This window comes from Rana temporaria, chromosome 3 (genome assembly GCF_905171775.1).
Source record: "Rana temporaria chromosome 3, aRanTem1.1, whole genome shotgun sequence".
Classification (NCBI taxonomy): domain Eukaryota; kingdom Metazoa; phylum Chordata; class Amphibia; order Anura; family Ranidae; genus Rana; species Rana temporaria.
In genome coordinates, this window is record NC_053491.1 from 312,766,089 (window position 1) to 312,784,984 (window position 18,896).

The 18,896-nt window shown below is 43.5% G+C and overlaps 1 protein-coding gene across 2 annotated transcripts in view; it reads left to right on the top strand.

Annotated features, from left to right (window-relative positions):
- The window catches only part of IK (IK cytokine), a 41,842-nt gene extending 23,838 nt beyond the window's left edge, over positions 1-18,004 (top strand). For both annotated transcript variants that reach the window (XM_040344814.1, XM_040344815.1), the window contains exons 15-21: positions 4,370-4,445; positions 9,935-10,015; positions 10,889-10,946; positions 14,042-14,130; positions 15,455-15,563; positions 16,252-16,286; positions 17,174-18,004. In XM_040344814.1, coding sequence (XP_040200748.1) covers positions 4,370-4,445; positions 9,935-10,015; positions 10,889-10,946; positions 14,042-14,130; positions 15,455-15,563; positions 16,252-16,286; positions 17,174-17,201 — 476 coding nt within the window. In that variant the 3' untranslated portion in view covers positions 17,202-18,004. The remainder of the gene's footprint in view (positions 1-4,369; positions 4,446-9,934; positions 10,016-10,888; positions 10,947-14,041; positions 14,131-15,454; positions 15,564-16,251; positions 16,287-17,173) is intronic.
- The last annotated feature ends 892 nt before the right edge of the window (positions 18,005-18,896 follow it).

Here is an 18,896-nt window from a genome sequence, read left to right on the forward strand (position 1 = left end):
TGGTTCTGTAATGTCAGATTATGCGGGCTTAACCTACGGGGACAGTGACGATGGCTCTGCTTCAGGCTCAGTCCCTTTTGCGTTCCGCAAACCGCCACGCACCGCAAAAGTGTTTCCTTGTGTTCCTTATTTGGACAAATTGTTGTACAAGGAATGGGATATGCCGCAAAAAGTTTTTGCCGTTCCAAAAAACTTTGCAACCCGTTATCCCTTTGAGGAGGACTTTTTGAAAAAGTGGGTCTCTCCGTCTGTGGACCCTCCCGTGTCCAGATGGAGCAAGGCCACCACGTTGCCTCTGGAAGGGGCTCCTGCATTTAAGGACCCTGCTGATAGGGAGAGTGGAGGCTGTGGCCCGCACCCTCGTCTCTGTGGTGGGGTCGGCTGTAAGGCCGGTTTTGGCTGGGACTCTGGTGTCACAGACACTGACCGAAAGGGCGAAGCTTCTGCTGCAGGAGCTGGAGAAGCAGGATGCTTCCGAGACCTGTAAGGACCTGGCTGAACAATTGGTTCAGGGTCTGAAGTTCGTCTGTGAGTCGGTCCTGGATACGCTCCCCTTACTTTCCAGGGCTTCCGCCTATGCGGTGGTATTGCGCCGCCTTGTGTGGCTGAAATGCTGGTCTGCAGACCAGTTCTCAAAAAAGGCCTTGGTGGATTTGCCCTTTAAGGGTGAGTGGCTTTTTGGGGCATCCCTGGATGACATCATTAAGGATGCCACAGGTGGTAAGAGCACGTTGCTCCCACAGTCTGGGAAGGGCAAGGAGTGTCTCCGTAGGCAAGGGCCCTCCTTTACTGCTCCCAAGCGTTTTTTTCGTGCGCCCAGCGCGGCGGGAAAGAGTCTGCAAGGTGCTAAGGCCCCCGCTGCGGGACAGCTTCCTCCGGATCGCTGGCAGGGGCGGTCCAGGATCTACTGGACGGGAGTGATGTGCCGGTTCCATTGCAGGAACGGTTTCAGGGGTTTTACTCCAATCTGTTCGTGGTCCCCAAGAAGGAAGGGGTCTGTCCAATCCTGGACCTCAAGGCCCTAAATTGTTTTGTTAAAGTGCAAAAATTCAGGATGGAGTCGATTCGCTCAGTGATAGCGGCAATCCATCAGGGGGACTTTCTGGCGTCCTTGGATATCATGGACGCGTACCTACATGTTCCCATATGCATAAAGCATCAGAGATTTCTGCGCTTTGCGATCGGGGAGGACCACTTTCAATATGTGGCCCTCCCGTTCGGCTTGGCCTCGGCACCGCGGGTTTTCACCAAGGTGCTCACTCCGATACTAGCCCTGCTGAGGCAGCGAGGGATCGCTATCGTGGGATATCTGGACGACCTTCTCCTGCGAGCTTCCTCAGGCTCAGAATTAGAAGAGGACGTGTCTATCACGTGTCACTCTCCAAGAGTTCGGCTGGCTTCTGAATATCCAGAAGTCAGTGTTAGTTCCGTCCCAGAGACTGGAATACCTGGGACTAGTCTTGGATTCCGCGGAGGCAGGAGTTTTCCTCCTGCAATCTGCAGTGAAGCAGTTGTCGACCCAGAAGTGGTCGTCTCTTCGTTTCTGCATGAGAGTTCTGGGTCTGATGGTGGCCTCTTTCGAGGTGGTCCTGTATGCCCAATTTCACACCAGGGAGCTACAGAAGGAAGTTCTGTCTCGTTGGGACCAACTCCCGTCTTCTCTGGATTACCAGATTCAGTTGAGCCATCTGGTCAAGTCTTCCCTGGTGTGGTGGCTGACATCTCCGGTGCTTCGGACCGGGAAGTCTTCTCTGCCGCGCCGCTGGACAGTGGTCACGACGGATGCCAGCCTCTCCTGTTGGGGGGGCGTTTGGGGCACACAGTCAGCCCAGGGGCGTTGGACTCAGGAGGAGTCCCGCCTACCGATCAATATTCTGGAGCTCCGAGCAATCAAGCTGTGCCTTGCTAGGTGGTCCCTGGATCTTCAGGGCCGACCGGTCAGGATCCAGTTCGACAACGCCACGGCCAATCATCGGAGGCACAAGGAGCTCAGCTGCAGTGATGGAGGTCGCATACATCCTTCGGTGGGCCGAAAGGTCAGTTCCGGCTCTATCGGCCGTGTACATTCCGGGAGTTCAGAATTGGCAAGCCGACTTCCTAGGTTGCACAACTCTGGACCAAGGGGAGTGGTCTCTCCACCCGGAGGTGTTTCGGAGTCTGTGCCAAAAGTCCACTCCAGACGTGGACCTTCTAGCGTTCCGTCTCAATCGGAAGGTCCCACGGTTTGTGGCCAGGTCGAGAGACCCAAGGGCGGATGCGTCGGACGCACCTTGGGGTCACTATCGCCTAATTTACGCCTTCCCTCCTCTGCAGTTTCTTCCTCGCTTGCTGCGCAGGGTGGAAGCCGAAGGGATTCCAACAATCCTGATCGCCCCAGATTGGCCGCGCCGCTCCTGGTACGCGGACCTGGTGCGCCTGGTGGCAGACGTCCCCTGGCGTCTACCCCTGAGGGAAGATCTTCTGTCGCAGGGTCCCATCCTCCATCCTGCTTTACAGTCGCTGGCTTTAATGGCGTGGCTGTTGAAAGCCAGGTGTTGAAGGACCGGGGCCTATCGGGCTCAGTAGTTTCTACCATGCTGCGCACACGGAAGTCTACTTCTAGGAGAATTTACCATCGTACGTGGAAGGCCTACATCTCTATGTGTGAGGAGATGAAGTGGCACCCCCGTACATACGCGGTGTCCCGGATTCTGCGGTTTCTACAGTGGGGAGTGGAACAGGCTCTCGCCTTGAGTACGGTCAAGAGTCAGATTTCTGCTCTGGCTGTTTACTATCAGCGTTCCTTGGCAGCGCACTCCTTGATACGCACGTTTGTGCAGGGGGTCCGGCATGTGGCCCCTCCGGTGCGCCCTCCACTGCCTCCATGGGACTTGAATTTGATCCTCTCGGTGCTTCAACAAGCTCCCTTTGAGGACATTCGGAAGATCCCCTGGTTGACTCTGTCGCAGAAGGTGTTTTTTCTGGTAGCAATTACCTCGATCAGACGGGTGTCTGAACTGGCGGCCTTGTCCTGCAAGGCCCCCAACTTGGTCATCCATAAGGATAAGGTGGTGCTGCGTCCGCAGCCTTCTTTTCTTCCAAAGGTTGTTTCGGCTTTTCACATTTAATGAGGACATTGTTCTTCCATCCTTATGTCCTCACCTGAAGAACCAGGAGGCCACTTTACATTCCCTGGATGTGGTTCGGGCCCTTCGAGTGTACTTATCGTCGATGGCTCCGTTCCGGAAGTCGGACTCGCTGTTCGTGTCGGTGACTGGTCCTAGAAAGGGCCTGGCAGTCTCGTCGGCCACCATTTCTAGGTGGATCCGACAGATTGTGCTTCAGGCCTATGCCCTGAAGGGGCGGGCGCCTCCTTTTCAGGTCACGGCGCATTCGACCAGGGCGATCGGTGCCTCTTGGGCTTTCCGACATCAAGCCTCTGTGTTGCAGGTGTGTAAGGCAGCGACCTGGTCGTCGGTCCACATTTTTTCAAAGTTTTACAAGGTGGATGTGAGTGCATCTTCTGATGCCTCCTTCGGCCGCAGGGTGTTACAGGCGGCAATTTTAAGGTTGGAGTTCCTCTGTTGAGTAACTCCGGTTTTGTTTGGGGTGAAGCTTGGTTTGCTTTGTTTTCCCACCCCTCAAATTTTTTGACACTGCTTGGGGATGTCCCTACAGTCAAAGGCTGCTGTGTCCGTCCATGAACGGAAGAGAAAATAGGATTATTGTACTCACCGTAAAATACATTTCTCTGAGTTCATGGACGGACACAGCACCCACCCCTCCTTTGTTTGTACTGCTTGTTACAAACTGAGGCTGCTAGAGCAGGGTGTGGGTTATACCCGGGGAACCACGTCCCCTGGGAGGAGCTGCACTGAAGAAAAGTTGTTAACACTTTAAGTGCTGTATTTCTGCCTAACTTTCCTGGAAGGAAGCAGATATAACCCTACAGTCAAAGGCTGCTGTGTCCGTCCATGAACTCAGAGAAATGGATTTTGCGGTGAGTACAAAAATCCTATTTTTAACACAATTTGCACTTCTGAAAGGGTGTAGAGCGCAGAAGACTGCAGATAAACAAGTAAATTGTAGGAGCATTTGTTTCATCTGTGTGTCATCTGAGGCTGTTTACTTTACTGGGTAGAAGTGGTGAGGGTTTACAACCACTTTTTAGCACGGGACAAGTTTAGGCGTATGTTAGAGTAAGATGTAACACATGCATTCTGAAAAAATAATGGACATAGGAAATCTGCCTGCGCGGATCTTATATGTGATGATCTTTTTCACTCTCTATCATATGTCTTTTGAATACTATTGATCATGGTTACAAATCAGTTTTTTGTGAATTCAAATTCTGTATGTTCTCTTTTATTTTATTTTTTATTTTTTTTAGGTCCAGCATCCGCCAAGGACCTGCTGAAATCGATCAACGATAACTTTGCTGGAGCACAAGGATGGGATGGAGTGGAATATCCTTTTTTTTTTTTTTTTTTTTTTTTTTCTAGTACATACTTTTTCAGAGATGCACATAAAAGCAATATTGTTGTAAAGCTAAAAAAAAAAAAAATGGTCAATATCTGATCTATATGCCATATAGATCATGAATCTAGCTGTTATTTGTGCCAAAATTATTTATTAACCTCTTCGATAGATAGGCTTTATCAGCACTTTTTCCTTTCCTCTATGTATGTTCTCCTCAACTTCCGTGTTTTCGAACGCGCTCCCTGCAGCTACATCACGGCTTCAAAGGAACTACAATTCCTTTGATGCTTGGCGGCATCCCGAATGCGCAGTGCCACTTTTTTGCTGAGTAAAATAATGAGCCTAGCAAGGCACGGGAGGCGGAGCTACAGCATCTTGAAACGACCACGGCTCCCCTGCCTCCTGTGCCTGTGAACGCACACAGCGTCTCCCCGCAGGGATATAGTCCCAAGGGAGGGGGCGAGCACGCACAGTAAACCCCGGGCAGAATGGCTGGGATGAGGGGGCAAGCTTCTAGAGGAGGAACAGGAAGTTAAAAATTCACACAGAAAAAAAAAAACATTTACGAAGGAAAAGGTAAGTGAGCCAACTGTACACTACCTTAAAGGAACATATTTAGAAAATAAAAAATGAACCTTTAGTATCACTTTAATTCTAGAGCCTTGCTGTGACTTCAGTGGATAGTCCACAGACAGGCAATGCAGTAGGGGTTCCAAAAATAGAAATTCTAAGTGGGAAATGTTGTGGTAGTGGTTGCGTACAAAAAACATATCTTGATTACTTTTTGACCAATTACAAATGAGTAAACTTGATTTCTGAATTTGATTACATTATGTAATCGATGACTGTATAATAAAGTACTGCTTAAAGCGGAAGTAAACCCATTCATTTAACAGTTTAAAAAAACTGATTTCTGGCACGTGCCAGAAATGTTGCACTCTTATTGGTTGTGCTCTCAACCAAACTGTCAAACCATCCAATGGATGGTGTCATAACTGATCGCATGTGCAGCATCATGGCAGTTGTAGATTAAACAGAGGACAAGATGGCAGCTTCCTTGACTGAACACGATAGGAGGGTTTATTTCTACTTTAAAGCTGAGGCAGAGAGAGAATCATTTTGCCCCTGTACAAATCCTTAGTAAGACCTCATCTGCAATATGCAGTTCAGTTTTGGGCACCAATTCACTAAAAGGATATTGGGGAACTAGAGAGTGCAGAGAAGGGCAACCAAACTGATGGCATGGAGGAGTTCAGCTGTTCGGATAGATTAAAGGAACTGAATTTATTCTCTCTTGAGAAGAGGAGATTAAGGGGGGGGATAGGATCAACTAGATTGTAGTTCATTCATCATGTATTTGTAAATCACTATGAATAATGCAACTGTGCAAAGGGAGCCCCATACAGCCATGCCGGTTTTCAAATGTGATAGCTGGTTGAGGGGAGAAGAACCCCCACCCACTGTCACTGGAAAGAAGGGAGATGCTAAACATGTTGCATGTTCAGGCTGGTACATAAACCATTATCGGCTAGCTCAACAGAAAACATATTCGGCCAGTGTGTACAGCAGCTTGTCTGACAGAGGTCAACTTAATGTGTCCATCTTCTATGGGCATGCAGCAAAACCAGCATCTGATCAGCGCTGACAGCCAATGGCTGATTGGTGTGTCGTAGCAGGCCCCTGTCAGAACACAATAGCTCAGCGGGGAGATCGCTGTACTAACATTGCATAATTGGTACAGCAAGCCCCTCAGGTTTTTTTTTTTTCATTTAGCCTGCTGCTTGCCTGTGTGTACCAGGCATTGCACCCTAAATACGGGTGTAAGGCTTCATGTACACGGGACGCTGTTCAACCTCTCCTGAATGATTTAAAGGGACACTAAAGATTCCAGTAAAAAAAAAAAAAAAAATAACTGCACAGTGGAGGTAGGTATAACCTCCACTGGCCCCGATCCTGGTCTTCTGGGTTCCCTCTGTGGCTGTCTTGGCTCCTACCCGCATCAGCTAACCACCTTCATGGGAAGCGTTCTCCCAAGAGGGTTAGCTTGCGGGCACGCTCTTGTGATACAGCCGGCGCCGAATGTATCACACGGCCCCGCCCCCGGTGCACTGCATCATTGCATGTGATTGACAGCAGCGCGAGCCAATGGCTGCGCTGCTATCAATCTAGCCAATCGACGTCCAGACTCCGAAGAGAAGAGGACGACGGGGGACACACACAGCAGATTCGAGCTCAGATAAGTAAAATGGGTCGGGCTGGGGGACCGTCATTGCCATTTTTTTTTTTTTTACCTTGCATAGGATGCATTAAATGACGGGACCGCAAGCCTCTCGTTCTGGGACGACGTCATACGTCCGAGCCACTAGGGGGCGTGCACCGTCGCGTCACTGGGTACCCGATGCGCATGCTCGGCGGCCACGATGTCTGCCAGGCACCTGCGATTGCCCAGTAACTGAGCAGGACTGTGGATCTCTGTGTGTAAACGCAGAGATCCACGTCCTGTCAGGGAGAGGAGACCGATGGTGTGTCCCTTGTACATAGGGACACCGATCCGTCACCTCTCCCAGCCAGTCCCCTCCCCCTACAGTTAGAACCACTCACTAGGGTACACATTTAACCCCTTAATCGTCCCCTAGTGTTAACCCCTTCCTTGCCAGTCACATTTACACAGTTATCAGTGCATATTTATAGCACTGTTCGCTGTATAAATGTGAATGTTATCTGATGCGTCCGCCACAATATCGCAGTCACGATAAAAATCGCAGGTTGCCGCCATAACTAGTAAAAAAATAAAAATGCTATAAATCTATCCCCTATTTTGTAGCCACTATAACTGTTGCGCAAACCAATCAATATACACTTATTGCGATTTTTTTTTATTTATTTTATTTTTTTACCAAAAATATGTAGAAAAATACGTATCGGCCAAAACTGAGGGAAAAAAAATATTTTTTATGGATTTTTATTATAGTAAAAAATATTGCTTTTTTCAAAATTGGCGCTCTTCTTTTGTTTATAGAGCAAAAAATAAAAACCCCATGGTTGAAAGTGCCCAGTATTGAGGTGGTTAAGGTGAAAAAAACGAACCTTTACAACCCCTTTAACTTGACAGCTAGAAACCAGTGTCTAGAAGCATTTGAAAAAAAAAAAAATTGGTAAAATAAAAAAAGTCTGTAAACGTAACGCTGCTAAATGCGAGTTGCCGTGTTTGGAGCTTCAGCTGCCTCCAAACACAGCTTCTAAACACATTTTTTTGGGTTCAATAAAAAGCCTCTAAACACAACTGCCTAGAAACGATTATAAACGAACCAGTGTACATGTACTGATAACATAACAGAGGAGAGTTCAGGAACAGTTGAAAAAAATGCCCAACTGCTCCTAAACGTCTGTTTACCAGCAGCAGTGTACATGAGGCCTAACATGTAACATTTTCAAAAGGTATTTAAAAAGTATTTCCACTTTTAGGCTCCATGCACACTGGATGCTAAAATAATGTTATAACAACACCAGTAGCTTTGCAGTGAGTCTTTCAAAGTTTTTTTATGTTTTTGCAATAGCGTTTTTTAGGGTTTTTTTTATCAATATTTTTTTTTTGAGCGTTTGGCATTTTTTTTTGGTCAGAAAAACAACTCCTGAGTGCAATTTTAGGCGTTAAGAAAACAGCCCATAAACTCCACTGCTGATAAACGTCCAAAAACGTCCATGTGTGCATGGACACATGCACACATGGAGTTGAGTTTATGGGCTTTTAACCACTTGGCGCCCAGAGGCCGTCATACGACGTCCTGAGCGTTCTGGTGGTATATCTGAATGATGCCTGCAGCTATTCAGATATCAGCATTTTCAGCCGGCGATTCCCTACACCATAAGAACGGTCATAGCGACTGTTCCACCGCTTGATTGTTCTTACGGGCGGTGAAAGGGGATGTCCCGTAGGCCACGGATGCTGACCTTAGAGATTTCAGATGGACCAGATGATCGTCGGAGGCCGGTCGCAATGTTATGAGTTAACGCCCGGCCTCTGCATTCCAAAAAAATGGCGCCGCCTTGGCTGGGAAGTGGTGTGGGTGTTTTTTTTTTTTTTGGCTTCCCAGCCTAGTGGTGAGATGTGGGGTCTTATTGACCCCATATCTCACTGTAAAGAGGTCCTGTCATGTCATGTTATATTCCTATTACAAGGGATGTTTACATTCCTTGTAATAGAAATAAAAGTAATCAAAATAATATTTTTTTTTTTAAAAGTGTCAAAAGATTATTTTTTTCTTGGTAAAATTAACAATAAAAAAAATTCAGTTTTTTTAAACGTGCCCCTGTTCCCGTGTGCTCACACGCAGAAGCGAACACATACGTAAGTCCCGCCCACATATGAAACCAGTCTTCAAACCACACATGTGAGGTGTCGCCTCAAACGTTGGAGCGAGAGCAATAATTCTAGCCCTAGATCTTCTCTGTAACTCAAAACATGTAACCAGTAAAAAAAAATTAAAGCGTCGCCTATGGGGATTTTTAAGTATTGAAGTTTGGCGCCATTCTACGCGTGTGCAATTTTGAAGCGTGACATGTTGGGTATCCATTTACTCGGCGTAACTTCATCTTTCACATTATGCAAAAAAAAAATTGGGCTAACTTTTACTGTTTTGTTTCCCCAAAAAAACACGTTTGAAAAATTGCTCCGCAAATACCGTGCAAGATAAAAAGTTGTAATGACCGCCATTGTATTTTCTAGGGTCATAGATAGATAGATAGATAGATAGATATAGATAGATAGATAGATAGATAGATATATATATATATATATATATATATATATATATATATATATATATATATATATATATCTATCTATCTCTATAATTGTTTCATGGTTTTACGTAATTTTTCTATCAAAATAATTATGATTTTTACATGTAGGAGCGAAGTGTCAGAATTGGCCTGGGCACCAAGTGGTTAAAAAAATAAAAAAAGCCCAAACTCCAAAAAATGACCGTTTATGAGCCTTACAGCTGAATTGGGATAACTCTTACTTTATATTTTAAGAAGAAAATTGGATCCCCTGACTGGTTTTTTTAAGGCACAAAATTGTGATTACACAAAGTAAACAGTATTTATAGTGGAGAGCTTTATATTTTGGTACATATACCACATCACATAGCATAACTTCAAACATTTAAAAATTGCGTCTTGTCTTTTTTAGATACTCATTTCTGAAAATTCCAGCACAGAAAATTCTTGCTTGGTTCTCTTTATTTAAGAGGGGTCTGTGGAGCTGTGTTTGCCTGGGATAAAGAAGCTATCCTCCATTGTATGTTAATGAGTAGGAGCTCCTCCTGTCCCCAGCCTTTCTGTTGGAACAAACTCACAGCTTGGCGCCCTGTTCAGCTTTTTCTTCTTCTCAGTCTGGTGTACAGGGAATGGTAGGAAGCTAATATAAAGATATAAAGATTATTTTACAAAAAATTCTTTAACGGCTGAAAACAGTAAAGAAACATGAAGATAAGAAGCAGGTTGGAGATTTCTTTGGCATGTGGAACAGCTATGCAGAGTGTTATCCTGGAACGTAAGTACTTATTTCATCATAGGATCCTGGTGATTTGGTAATTGTTCATATAATTCATTGCAGCCTTTTTTTAATGCTGCTCAGACAACACATACAATGTTTCTTGGCAATGACGAGGTCTGTAGATATTTGGACTGCTAACTTGGGATGTTTTTTTAATCAAGAACAGAGATTTTTCCTTGATGGAATTGCATCCCAATTATATCCACATCATTTCTTACTGACACTTTATAATTACAAGTGCAGGGATTGTTTCTTTTTCTATAAAATAAAAGCTGTAAAGAAAGTGAGTGCCCATGCACCCTCCCTGTGTTCCTGGGATAGGAAAAGCATCAGGGGCAGCTGCATATAGAGGAATTGATCTTTCCACATTCCTCTTGCAGCCGCTGAATGCCTGCAGGAGAGAGAGAGGAGGATAAGCAGGCATTTAGAGGCTGCAAGAGGAATGTGGAAAGATCAATTCCTCTATATGCAGCTGCCCCCACCGCTCCTCCTATCCAACTTCTTTTGCTGCCCCCCCATGCTCTTTGGCCCCCCAGTGCTCTTCAGCTCTCTCCACCTGTCCCGTCCCCCCCCCCCCTCCCCCCCAGTGTTCTCCAGCCCTGCCGTGCCCTTTGGCTCCCGCCAGATATAGGATCCGCCGCGGGTGACAAATGCTCTAGGGTACGCCTCTGCATTGATGCCGCTTATTTGCTTGTTTAATAAACTGAAATATTAGGCTTTTGAAATACATTGGATGTCTTCCTCTAGACTACAACAATCTATTGCTTTTCCAAATAACCTGTTGTGTGCTAAGCTTCTGAATGTAATTTCTGTCTGTTTCTGTTCTTTTAAATATTGGTAAAAACATGCTTTAATTTTGTATCTCCTCAGCATGGATGATATGGCAGTTGACAGTGATGAAGAAGTGGATTACAGTAAAATGGACCAGGTGTGCTTTAACTGCTTTGTGTAACATAAGATATCTTTTCCAGATATTGATTTGTGTTGTGATGATAGGATGCTGAATGACAAACCTAGAGCGTTTAGAGCAGAAGATTTTTTAATAAGGTTCTAATCATTTCTAGAGTATAATTGATAAACTATATTATGTTATGCCTTTTCTGTAATCAAGTCAAACGGTACGGAAGATCCTGACACATGAGATAAAATTTGTGTCTGGGAGGGAGATAAGCACACAGCTTGTCTACTCAGAATACAGCTCTGTATGTTCCTTCATTCCTCTGCATATGTGGGATGGGGGGGGGGGGGGGGGGGGGGTCCCTTACCTTCCTCTCCCTTCCAATCGGCTCCCACACATACAATATGTAACTGCAGCCTCCCCCCCCCCCTTTCTGTACTCAAATACGCAGAAGGATTTTATCACAATTGTGCTCTTTTGAAGGGTTGTAGACAAGAGAAGACTGCAGCTAAACAAGTAAAACTTCTGTAGGAGAATTTGTTTCAGCAATGTGTATTCATGCTATTCACTTCACGGGGTATATGAGTGGGATTACATCCACTTTTTCTAAAGGCAGGTTTTTTATCCTAATGCATTCTTTGCATCAACATAAAAAAAACTTGTGTGCAGCAGCCCCCCCAATACTTGCCTAAACCTGTCTCACCCCAGCCATGTTGCACGAGATTTGCCATTGGCTCCCACTGCTGCCAATCAGTTAGAGAGGGCATGGAACCGAGCCACGGCTCCATGTTTGAATGGAGGCACAAAGCAGCAGCTTGGGTGCCCCAATAGCAAGGTGCTTGCTGTGGGGGGGCACTCGGCAGAAGGGAGGGGCCAGAAGCGCTGGCGGAGGACCTGAGAAGAGGAGGATCTGGACTGCTCTGCAAAACCAGTGCACAGAGCATTTAAGTATGACATGTTTGTTATTTTTAAACAAAAAAAGACTTTTGTATCGCTTAAAGTAAGCAGCCAGTGTGTGCTATAATGTCCAGACTTGCATTAACCAATTGCTGACCGCAATACGTGTGTGTGTGTGTATGTATATATATATATATATATATATATATATATATATATATATATATATATATATATATATATATATATATATATATATACACATTGTGACATTCAAGTGGTTTATCAGGGTTATGGCTGCTATTGGCCATAACCCTGGTATTCTTCTTTTTCTTTTTTTTTTTTTAGCCGGCGATTTCTGCTTCTCATAAAAGCAATCCTAGAGGCCGATTAGGCACTGGATACATTTTTAGAATCGGTTCGTCCTTCCCTCCCAGTGCTCCCCGTGGTTTCTCAGGCTTACTAAACCGGTCCGACAGTACGCATGGCTGGTCACAGAGATGAACAAAGACCAGATCGTCTCTGATCACCTTTATGACCTAGGGAAACTGGAGTTACGTCACAACGTCACTTCTGATCTAATTTTTGATCTTTTGCTTTCAAAGGAAGACGAGAGATTTGGGGACTTATAGACCCCAGGTCTCTCATTAAAGAGGACCTGTCATTCCCGTTTTTCTATTACAAGGGATGTTTACATTTCTTGTAATGGGAACAAAAAAGATATTTAAGGGACAGTGTTAAAAATTGTTTCTTATTTTTTATTTTTTAAGCGCCTTTATCCCTCTGTTGTCCCATATGTAAGTCACGCATGCATATGTAAACATTGTTCACACCACACGTGAGGTATCGCTGCGAACATTAGAGCGAAAGCTATAGTTCTAGCGCTAGACCTCCTCTGTAACTCTAAACGGGTAACCTGTATACATTTTTGTGGAGATTTTTTTTAAATATCGAAGTTTGTCACCATTCCATGGGCGTGCGCAATTTTAATGCGTGACATGTTGAGTATCTATTTTTAAAATTAGGTTTATATATTATGGTTTGTTTTTTTGTTTTTTTTGGTTTTTTTTGCATTGACATTGATTAAAGTGTATTTTCTTCAAAACAACTGCGTTTAAAAAAACCACTGTGCAAATACTGTGTGAAATAAAAAAAATTGCAACAATCACCATTTTATTCTCTAGGCCGGGTCTCTGCTTAACCACTTTCCGCCCAAGGACATCATATGACGTCCTGGACTTTCAGTGGGGATATCTGAATGATGCCCCCCAGCTACAGGCATCATTCAGATATCAATCTCTTCAGCCAGCGATTCTGTGCACCATAAGAACGATCATAACGGCGGTTCCGTCGCTTGATCGTTCTTATAGGCGGCGGGAGGGGACGTCCCCCCTTCCGCCGCCATCCGGTGCTTCTCCGGGCTCTCCTTTGCCATCGGAGACCCGGAGAAACGATCTGCCGGGGTCGGATGGAAAGCATAGAGTAGATCGCGGCTGAAAGCATTAGATCTGTGAACCACACGTGAGGTATCGCCGCGTGCGTTCGAGCGCCAGCAACAATTCTAGCACTAGACCTCCTCTGTAACTCTAAATTTGTAACTTGTAAAAAATAAATAAACAACGCCTATGGATATTTTTAAGTACTGACGTTTGGCGCCATTCCATGAGTGTGCGCAATTTTAAAGCGTGACATGTTATGTATCTATTTACTCGGCGTAACTTCATCTTTCACATTCTACAAAAACAATGGGCTAACTTTACTGTTTTGTTATTTTTTAATTCACGAAACCGTTTTTTTCCCCCCCCAAAAAAAGGGCATTTGAAAAATTATTGCGCAAATACCGTGCAAGATAAAAAGTTGCAATGACCGGCATTTTATTCCCTAGGGTGTCTGATAGAACCACCAAACACTATATATGTTTTTTTTGAGTAATTTTCTAACAAAAAAATATGATTTTTGCATGTAGGAGAGAAGTGCCAAAATAAGCCCGGTATGGAGGTGGTTAAAAAAATATATATAATGTTTGGGGGGTTCGAAGGAATTTTCGAGTGCCTGAAGTGGTTAAATGCAGTTGTCATTGTGTGTTTTGATAACCAAAGAAAAGTTCAATGTATGTTAATTATATCTAAACCTTGTGGACAGTATATCTGTTCAGTTGTTTTAATATTGTGTTCGATACGTTGGTGCGTATGATATGACACTGTATGCAAACTCTATCATTGGTGCAGGGTAATAAGAAGGGTCCTTTGGGACGGTGGGACTTTGATACACAAGAAGAATACAGCGACTACATGAACAACAAAGAGGCTCTTCCCAAGTAAGTATATAAGTCATAGAATAGAGCTGCACTCAAGCTTTTTTTATTTATTTATTTATTCCTTCAGTTTTGTGGACAAGTTGGCTGAATCTGTGGAAGGAAGCATGTCAAAATGGTGTAGTTTTTAACATCTTAAATAATAAAAAAAAAATCTCTTACAGAAATTTTTGGAGTTTAGTATAACAAATGGGTGTGGCTTATAGAGTTATGCTATTGCCATCAGTCTTCTGTCCCAGTCAGGTTCAATATGCATGCTTAGTAGATTCTCTTTAGAAACTATGATGCTCTTATTTCACATGCAGTGGAAGAAAAGCTGAAGATTTTAATAAGAGCTGTGAAAGATGGAGTGGAGGATCTCCTTGGCAGAACAGTGTACATCATTTGATGGCTACCTAAACATTGGCTTTTATTGTCCATTAAAGGACACTGGGAAACAGTAATTCGTAGATGTGTGGGGGAGATATGCAGCTGTCTTTTTTAGGAGGTGGACATTGGTAAACAGAAAAATCTGAAGGTCCACACTCTAAAAAAAAAAAAAAAAACACTCCTAACCATTTAGCAGTTTATGGGGCCAATAAGAGAAGGGATTCCAAGAGACAGATTATACAGCAAGTTTTTATTTTTTTAGCTCTTGACTGACCGAATTGCTAAGCTACATCTATTTAGTAAGGAACAAAAGTGGTGACATTGCAAAATATTTAGCCATTGGTTTTCTTTTTTGACATGCCTGCACTAGAGAGGTCTATGCCCTGGTCTATCTAGTGGACTCTTAGGCTGGGTTCACACTAGTGTGAATTGGATGGGGGTTTTCCCCGTATCCAATTTGCATGACATGAAATTGTGATCGGCTCTCTATGGAGCCGGTTCACATATCGCCTTGGTGGCTCCGGAGCGGCTTGCACAAGAGTCCTGTGCATCTTTGGCTCTGTTTCAGGGCCGAATTCAGGCAAAATATCGTCCCTGGAACGGAGAACAGGCATGCACCGGACCCCTGCTGTCAGTGTGAACCCGGCCTTAACAGGAAACTACTGTATGTGAAGCAGGCAACATTGGAATAGTAAGGAAAGACAAGAGCTTGGCCTGTTTGCAGCATTGCTAGAATATTTTTTATTTATTTTTTTACTTTCTGAATACTTGACCTGGAGCACGTATAATGCAGACAACTACTAATTAATTCAGAGCTTCTGTCCCCTTTAAAGCATATCTAGCTAACTGTTCAAATGTATGGTCTTGAAGAGGAATACCACTGAATGTTTGCAGAGGGATTTGGTACTATGGTTTGCTGCTATCACAGATTTCACATTTTGCACCTTCTTTTACACAGAGCTGCATTTCAGTACGGTATTAAAATGTCAGAGGGGCGTAAAACACGACGATTCAAGGAGACTAATGAGAAAGCAGAGCTTGACAGACAATGGAAAAAGATCAGTGCGGTAAGAATAATGCTGATTCTTCTTCTGAATAATTGTGCATATTTATGCAGTAAAGGCACAGGCTTAATACTGCACAAAAAATATACTGCAACAAAATTCAGGATGATTTCTTTGTGGCTAATTCACATCTGTTTTCTAGTGTACTGTGTATTTAAACCAATTCTGCCACATTAAGTGTTTACTGGTCAAATCATGGGCATAGTTTACTTTTGCACAGCCACCGGTGTACCTGTGTAATGGCAGTACAGTGAAAGAATTAATAACCTTGTGCAGCCACAAGATCACTTCTACATGATCTTTCACAGGGTGGCTGTGTGGGCTTCCTTGTCCTTGGGCTCAACTTGTTCCTCAGTAAGCTTGGGGCTGCTGTGGAACCATTCAGTATGGCCAAGGGGGAGCAGATCAGAAATGTCCATACCTGACCCACGCTCCCCTCCTGCTGGGAATTAACCCAGAAGCGCTGAGTTCTGAGCACTTCTTTGCACAAAGCTGTTAAACTCCCAGTACTAATGCCTGGTGTACAAGCAGATTGGGGCTCTCTGTCCCTGATCTGTTTTTACTAATGCTAAAAGACCCCTGATGTCCCCATAAAAAGGCCTTTTTACTACCATCGCAACGGGTTATTGCGACACACACTTAATTGTATTCTTAAACATTTACACCATTTTTTTACTTTTATGTCCTTTAGATCATTGAGAAACGGAAAAAGCTGGAGGCTGATGGGTAAGTTACATATACTAAATTTATATGACAGTCTTTCTTCTGCTTTTTATATTCTTCACTTTCCAAATCTTTTATTTATTTAATCTAAGCATTTCTTAAACACATGTAGGCCTCATTACGGTAGTTTTATACACATTTTCTTTTATTATAGTCAAAGCTAAAATAATATTTTTTTTTAGTCAGGTAAATATAAATATAAATATAATATTTAGTAGTCTATCTTTAGTAGAATCATTGGCTTTTTTTTTTTTTTTTAAATGGAAACCCAGTGTCACTCTCAGATGTGTGGTAAGAAGGCTGTTTACTCAGTAAGGTTGATTTAATAGAGGGGCAAAGGTAATGTTAGGACATTTTCTTTGGTTCCAACCTCCCTAAAGCAAGGCATAATTAAACCCCTTCTAAAAAAAAAGAGATAGAGTGGGTATAGAAAATAATCGCTTTGAAGAATATCACCTTTCGTTGCTTTGCAGCCTGAAATGAAGGCAGACACCGTTTTTTGTTTTATCCAGCTGTATTTACTCAGTGCAACTTATAACATTTAAGTGAAAGATAGATGGATATGACACCAACATGTCCGGAAAAAAAAAAACTGAATCAGAGTTGGAAAAAGGATACCCCCCCCAGTGTCTTTTGTTGAACCACCTTTTGCTTTAATTACAGCCCCCTATAAAATTTGATTATTTTATAGCGGGGTTATTATTTTCTATACCCACTGTAACAGGCTTTTTACCACAGCGCACACAAATTACAAAGTATATGTGTGTGTGTGTGTGTGTGTGTGTTGCATTGCACTGCCATTTATTTAGAATGCCACCCAATGCACATATAGAGTAGATGGTAATGCACCTTCTTGTATTTTACTAATTTTTCTCTTCTTTTATTTACAGGGTCGAAGTAAAGAGGCCTAAATACTGAAAATATACATGTACTATTTGTTTTGTCATTTTGTTTTTTGCTTTACTTTGTATTACTCCATTGTGCACAGCTGACAGGAAACAGTAACTGAACCTGATTGACCTTAGGAAACAAAACTCCTTTATAACATGAATGCTTCGTTATGGTTGTTTTAGAAAACATACGTGGTTGTTTTTTCTTTTTCCCTTCAGATACTATGAGGGTTTTTTCAAAGTGGGTTTACAGTGGGTGTCTGCTCTGCAAATTCCAAGCCTAAAAGTGAGAACTGAGTTGAATAACTTGAGTTAAACTTCACAGTATGGGGTTGTTGTAGAAAGCCTAACGATGTTTGGACAATAACATCTTTTTTTGTTCTTATAGCCTCTTCTCGCAGATCAAGCCGGTGACCATAAAAACCCTTGCACTCGGATGCTTTTCTGCATCCAACACCATGAATAAAGTCTAAATCATTTAGGTCAAAATCTCTAATACACAGCCTAAATAGCCATTTTGAGTAGCTGGGATGGGAGGTTCAGAAGGCCACGTGTGTGTGTGTACCGCAAACTTTTCATGAACAACTAGAAAATGATTGGTTAAATATGTCTACAAAATGGCATCTTATCAGCAAGTAATTTGTATATATTTGTCTAGTGGGTAATTTCATAAATTTGCATGTTGCATAGTATCAAAAAATCCTATACGAGGCCTCATACTCTGCAGAGTTATCACAAATTCTTATCAAAATTCCCTGAATTGTAAATTGATTGTAAGTGTCTCTTATTAGATTATGAGCAACTTTGTGTTGTAATAAATATTAAACAGTGTTTTGTCTCTTGTGTCATTTTTTAAATCTTTGATGAGATGATGTTAACTTTTAAAAATATTTAACTGGTTTTAGCAGATATACAGTGGAAAAAATAATTTGATCCCTTGCAGATTTTGTAAATTTGTCCACTTACAAAGAAGTGAAGGGTCTATAATTTGTATCATAGGTGTATTTTAACCACTTCAGCCCCAGAAGATTTCACCTCCTTCCTGACCAGAGCACATTTTACAATTTGGCACTGCGTCGCTTTAACTGACGATTGCACGGTCATGCAATATTGTACCCAAGCAAAATTTGCGTCCTTTTTTTTCCCCCCACAAATAGAGCTTTCTTTTGGTGGTATTTGATCACCTCTGCGTTTTTTTTTTTTTTTTTTAACGCTATAAACAAAAAAAATGTAGGTAATGTTAGGGGGTGGCCTGACTGCGGACCAGGATGGATGCCTAAACCGAGTCCTCCGGCGCACAGGAGCACGAATCCGCCGCCATCGGCCACTAAATAAACCATCAGGGCATCACAGCAGCGGTAAGCGGCCCCTTAACATCCAGGGAGTAGATGGAGCCAGGCCATCCAACTCCCGCTACGATACCTGCAATGTTCCGGACACCGCCGGGAGAAGGCCCAAAAGCCGCGGCCTCGAGTAAATCTCCCGCCCCGCACGGCGGACCAGGCCATACCACGAGCGGCGTGATCGCCGCTAACGGCAATCATAGTCTCCCCACTCCTTCCACACAGCCACCACAAGCCCTCAGCCTCGCCGACCTACAGGCCAACCTTCAGGTCATGGCATCAGACATCAAGGCCTCCTTCTCTGCCGCCATTACAGAGATCAGGGCAGAGATACAGGGGATGGCTGCAAGGACAGGATCACTGGAACAAACCTCTGGATG